Below are 6,138 nucleotides of genomic sequence, written 5' to 3' on the forward strand. Positions count from 1 at the left end.
AATCATCAATTTGAACAAGAGGTTTCAGTGCAGCCAGCAATTGCTCTTACGAATCTTCCTCCATAGAGTAATTTCTTCGCACCTTCTTGCTACTTGCATTCAAATTATTAGGGTTTACTGCATCTTCAATTAGGGGCTCAACGCTGTTCTACTTTTGCTCAATTTGATCTGGGTTTTGATTTTTTCTGCCATTGTAGGTAGCTCGAGAAAGTGTGAGTCGATATTATGGTGTCTAGATCTTACTCAAACCTGTTAGAACTGGCCACCGGAGAGCCACCGGTGACGCCGCCGTCGATCGGCCGGCTGACTCGCCGGATTCCCCGGATTATGACCGTTGCCGGTCTGATTTCTGAGGTTGACGATGACCCAACAGAGAGTGTTTGCTCTGACCTCTCTTCATCCTCTGTTCACAGAGATAGAATCATCATCGTTGCCAATGAGCTCCCAATCAAGGCTCAAAGAAGAGGAGCTCAGTTGAATGGTAGTAGTAGCAATAACAGCGGCTGGATTTTCACTCTGAATGAAAATTCTCTTCTTCTCCAACTCAAAGACGGGCTCGGAGATGAAGAAACAGAGGTAGTCTATGTGGGTTGTCTGAAAGAAGACATTCACCCCAACGAGCAAGATGAAGTTTCTCAAATCCTTTTCGATAGCTTCAAATGTGTCCCTACATTCGTCCCCCCCGATCTATTCAGCAGATTCTACCACGGATTCTGTAAACAACAGCTATGGCCTCTGTTTCATTACATGTTACCCTTATCACCGGATCTCGGTGGCCGATTTGACCGCTCCCTTTGGCAGGCCTACGTCTCAGTCAACAAGATCTTCGCAGACAGAATCATGGAGGTGATCAGCCCAGAAGACGATTTCGTGTGGGTGCAGGACTACCATCTTATGGTGTTACCCACTTTCTTAAGAAAACGATTCAACCGTGTCAAGCTAGGCTTCTTCCTCCACAGCCCTTTCCCCTCTTCCGAAATCTACAAAACCCTACCGATTCGAGAAGAGCTTCTAAGAGCAATGCTGAACTCCGATCTAATCGGTTTCCACACATTCGATTACGCTCGACATTTCTTATCATGTTGTAGCCGAATGCTCGGTTTGACCTACGAATCCAAACGAGGCTACATAGGCCTCGAGTATTACGGCCGAATCGTCAGCATCAAAATCCTCCCCGTCGGTATCCATATGGGTCAGCTCAAATCTGTTTTAAACCTCCCGGAAACCGAATCCAAAGTCTCCGAGCTTCTCAAAATCTACAACGACAATGGCAAAAAGATTCTACTCGGAGTTGACGATATGGACATTTTCAAAGGCATTACTCTCAAACTCTTAGCAATGGAACAACTTCTTATACAACACCCAGAGTGCCACGGCAAAGTAGTCCTCGTTCAAATAGCAAATCCAGCTAGAGGTCGCGGACGCGACGTTAAAGAAGTACAAGAAGAAACTTACTCGACGGTGAAACGCATAAATTCGACATTCGGAATGCCAGGTTATGACCCCATTATTCTAATCGACGAGCCGTTGAAATTCTACGAAAGAGTCGCGTATTATGTGATTGCAGAGTGTTGTCTTGTAACCGCCGTGAGAGATGGTATGAATCTAATACCATATGAATACGTGATTAGTCGAAACGGAAATGATAAGCTCGACAAGATTCTCGGGTTAGATTCTTCTGCTCCGAGAAAAAGTATGCTTGTTGTATCCGAGTTTATCGGTTGTTCTCCTTCGTTAAGCGGAGCTATTAGGGTTAATCCGTGGAATATAGACGCCGTTGCAGAGGCAATGCATAGCGCGATTGAAATGGCGCCGTCGGAGAAGCAATTGAGACACGAGAAACATTATAGGTATGTAAGTAGCCATGATGTCGGTTATTGGGCGCGGAGTTTTTTGCAGGATTTGGAACGGAGTTGTAAGGATCATAGTAAACGGAGGTGTTGGGGGATCGGATTTGGGCTGAGTTTTAGAGTTGTGGCGCTCGATACTAATTTTAGGAAGCTTGCAATGGAGCATATCGTTTCGGCGTATAGGAGGACTTCGGTAAGGGCGATTTTGTTGGATTATGACGGTACTTTGATGCCGCAGAACGCGATTGATAAGAGTCCTTCGGCGAAGAGTATTGAGATATTGAATAGTTTGTGTAGGGATAAGAATAATGTGGTTTTTATTGTTAGTGGTAAGCAAAGGGATACTCTTGATGAATGGTTTTCGCCTTGTGAAAATCTCGGAATCGCGGCTGAGCAGGGCTATTTTCTCAGGTAATGCATGTTTTCTTTCTTTCTGTCTTTCGATAATACATTTTTGAATGTCATAACTAGATAAAAAAAACTAGTATATGGTAGGTAATCTTAGCATATATGGAATTTTTTGTTATAAATTTGATATTTAGAGAAGAGTAATTAGGAATATATCAGAAGCTTAGATAAGTAAAATGCTACAAGTCAAGTGGTGATGCATCAGAAGCTTACATAAGTAAAATGTGATATTTATGGTATTTTTTATTTATAAATTTGATATTTAGGGAAAACAGAAGAGTAATTAGGAATATATCAGAAGCTTAGATAAGTAAAATGCAACAAGTCTGGCTGCCTAGATTATGAATGTAGAGTACTAAAATGTGAACATAGAGTATGAATTCTTGAATCTACTAAAAAACCAGTAAGTGACGAAATAAGTGTTGCGTTGACAGTTTTGTTGATCATTCAGAATTTCTTTTTTCCTTTCTTTTTTAGTAGGTTAACAAATTCATACGAAGTTTTCGCATTTTAAGGTATAATTTCAGCAGAACCTAATTGTATAGCCTTGATCTTATAAATTTTGTTTTGTTTGTGTGTTTGGTGGAATGTATGTAGGGTAAACCGAAATTCGGAATGGGAGACGCTGGTTTCGGCGGCGGACTGTAGCTGGAAGCAGATAGCAGAGCCAGTGATGAAGCTGTATACCGAGACAACAGACGGGTCGACAATCGAGGAAAAGGAAACGGCGATGGTGTGGTCATACGAAGACGCGGATCCCGATTTCGGTTCCTGCCAAGCTAAAGAGCTTCTTGATCATCTTGAGAGTGTTCTTTGCAGTGAGCCTGTCTCTGTCAAAAGAGGAAGGAATTTGGTTGAGGTTAAACCTCAGGTATGTTCTTTGCATCTTATCTTTGCTCAATTTAGTATACTACATATAGTATTGCCTTAAAATCTCATACTAGTACTGTTTTGTTTTCAGCTTTGAAATAAGATCACTTGAATTAGAAATGTCTGTTATTCTTTCATTTATAGTGCATTTAGTTCTGTTCATCAATAATTGTCTTTCTAACATTTTTGGATAGAATCCTATTGTGAGATAAGACTCTAAATCTGGCAATTTCAGTAACCATTTTGAGAACTTAAGCATTAAAGTAAGGGTAATTTGCTCAAAATGAAATTCCATTAATACCTATGTTAAAACCTAAAAAGACAAGCACTGAAGTCGAACTTCTGTTTTTTGTTTAAGATTGAATGGATTTCGTTCAAATCCAAACCAACATTCTGTTTGTTACTCCCTCCGTCCCAAAATAATGATCCCATTTCCTTCCGGCTCATTTGCCGAGACACGTTTTGCGTCTTAAATATCTCCAATTATATATCACTACAAATTATAAAAATTATATGTAGTTAAAGTACTCGTTGAGACGAATAAAACAAGATCATACATGACTATGTTTTTCCGTATATATATAAAGAGAAACTAAGAAAATTGTGTAGAAGTGTGAATAGTATGTAAAATTGAAATGGGAACATCATTTTGGGACGGAGGGAGTACAAACTTTCAAAATTGAGTTAATCTAGAACTTAAATAAGATCCAGGATCACAAATAATAACAAACCATTGAAAAGATCATTCATATAAGAAATATCTTTCTCAATTACTTGCATGTTACCTTTGCTGAAAATTCAGTATACTATATAGAATTGCCTTAATATCTCATACCAGTACTATTTTGTTTCAAATAGGTCAAATATGATCAATTGAATGTTAAACAGATTTAGGGTTATGAGTATGAGATATCGGTCATACCCATATCCTTGTTTAGTATATTTTTCGATACATTAAAAGTATGATACCTTATATGTTTGCAGGGTGTAAGCAAAGGTTTGGTAGCGAAACGGCTGTTATCTGTAATGCAAGAGAAAGACATGTCTCCTGATTTCGTCCTCTGCGTGGGAGACGACCGTTCAGACGAAGACATGTTCGAGGTCATAACGAGCGCTATTCCGGGTACGTCAACGTCGTCTCCCGAGGTGTTCGCGTGCACTGTGGGTCGGAAACCGAGCAAAGCCAAATACTATCTTGATGACACTGTCGAGATTGTTCGGTTGATGCAGGGACTCGGTTCAGTGGCGGATCAGTTGGCTAACCCTTCGGCCCCACGAGAGACGCACCTCGTTTCGTATTCCGGGTTTTTGCCCTAAAAGAACAATACTTTATGATGAGAAATGGATTGTTATAGTATGAGAATTATTTGGTTGTATGTTCAAGTGTAAATTTGTGAGACTTGGTAATGGTAGACTTTATTTGATGATATTGATGGTGGTGTCTTCTTGCAAAGGTGTAAATACAGGCTTTTGTTTACCTTGTCTTCAGTTTTTGTGGATGTTGGGTAACTATGAATTTGTTTCATTCTAGAGCCCTTCTTTTCTCTCTTTTTATTCTCCATATGGCTGGTGTTCTGTAGCTGTAATTGATTGATATGGAGAATCATTCAGAATTATTCAGGCTGTGTAACCCACAACAATGCAGAGACGACTATCCTGTTAAAAGGAGATGAACTACAGTTTCGTATTAAACTGTGAGTCAAGTTTGACGGATGAACAATGATATAAAAAATGGTCTTGATTCGTTTTTTTCTTCTGTTTATCGAACAGTAAAACTGTGAAGAGTTCTTAAAAAAGAAATATCTGTAATCTAAACTTCATTAAAACAGTGAAAAGAAGTATTGAAGCTGCAAGAGGCAAAAATATATTTTGCTCAAATTCACATGGGATGTGTATGGCACAATATTTATAAAGATTTTTTTTGAAATAAGTACTTATCATATTAATTTCATGACTTCCGATGTTACACAAACTCCAATGTAAAAAAAGAAACAATTCTTAAATAAATATTTATCAATGAAAAAGTTATTATCAATACACTAATCTAACGAACCTTTAATTCTATGTTATGGGTTGAGATTCTATGTTATGGGTTGAGATCGTTTGTTTTAAACACATGACATCTTTGCTTTCTAACTACCCGTATACAATGCTTTAGGAAAAACAATGAGATTGCGGGACAAGATTTTGTATACATTCTGCAACATACTCTATTTGAATAGAAATAGATATTATTTTAGAGCAATTTTTTTAAATACATGTATTATTTAATCAGTTTTACTATATGTATCCTTATACAGTTATTATATTAAAAATTACTGTATTTTTCTAGACATTACTTTTTACATTTTTAATATAACTTTACTAGGATTATTTAAATAAAGAAAAGGTATGTTAATAAGAATAAGGATCCGGTGAAAACAATCCTTTTCTCGGGTACACATATAACACACTAATATTCACATATAACACGCTAATGTTCACATCTAAAGGGATAAAAAAATCACCCAGAAAACGTAAAAAAATAAATAAAAATAACAGTTCACCATTAATTACAAAAATGTCACCGCGTGGATTCGTTAAAAAACCCATCTTTTAATCTCAGCCCTCCATTTTCTAATCTAATGGCTCAACATACTTCGCACTTCACACCATAAGGATTGTTTTCACCGGAACTCACCTCAATAAAAGGCACACCATTTTAATTGTGTAAAGAATGCACCAAACCAGTGGCACCACATATAGCCTGGATTTTATTTTATTTTATTTATAGCCATTTAAGTTCATCGTGTTACATCTCAGAGATCAGATCTTAAGGAGCCATTATAGATACATTAAGGTGGATAATTTCTTCAAATCTATGAAGTTGGAGGCAGTATAACATCCTGAAGAGCCACAAGTTCTGATTTCCCACCATAGCATTCAGGCAATGATTCACTTCCAATTTGCTCCACGAAACTCTTCATCTCCTCTTCGTTCGTCACGATGGTTATCTGCATAATTAATGCAT

At 37.9% G+C, this 6,138-nt stretch overlaps 1 protein-coding gene across 1 annotated transcript; it reads left to right on the plus strand.

Annotated features, from left to right (window-relative positions):
* The first annotated feature begins 225 nt into the window (after positions 1-225).
* LOC141250376 (uncharacterized) lies at positions 226-4,445 on the plus strand. The gene is made up of 4 exons (XM_073669937.1): positions 226-1,155; positions 1,198-2,261; positions 2,856-3,129; positions 4,113-4,445. Exons 1-4 carry the CDS (start codon positions 226-228, stop codon positions 4,443-4,445), a joined length of 2,601 nt encoding a protein of 866 aa, XP_073526038.1.
* Positions 4,446-6,138: the final 1,693 nt, after the last annotated feature.

The sequence above is a fragment of the Phyllobates terribilis genome, unplaced genomic scaffold (assembly GCF_046119375.1).
Source record: "Phyllobates terribilis strain yellow unplaced genomic scaffold, ASM4611937v1 Scaffold_5567__1_contigs__length_50736, whole genome shotgun sequence".
In the NCBI taxonomy this organism is placed as follows: Eukaryota; Metazoa; Chordata; class Amphibia; order Anura; family Dendrobatidae; genus Phyllobates; species Phyllobates terribilis.

Excerpts from the sequence above, each read along its gene's own strand:
- LOC141250376 (XM_073669937.1), top strand. The coding sequence starts at position 226 with ATGGTGTCTAGATCTTACTCAAACCTGTTAGAACTGGCCACCGGAGAG. Across the intron at positions 1,156-1,197 it reads TCGAGTATTACGGCCGAATC|CTCAAATCTGTTTTAAACCT; the intron begins GTCAGCATCAAA and ends CATATGGGTCAG. Across the intron at positions 2,262-2,855 it reads GAGCAGGGCTATTTTCTCAG|GGTAAACCGAAATTCGGAAT; the intron begins GTAATGCATGTT and ends GAATGTATGTAG.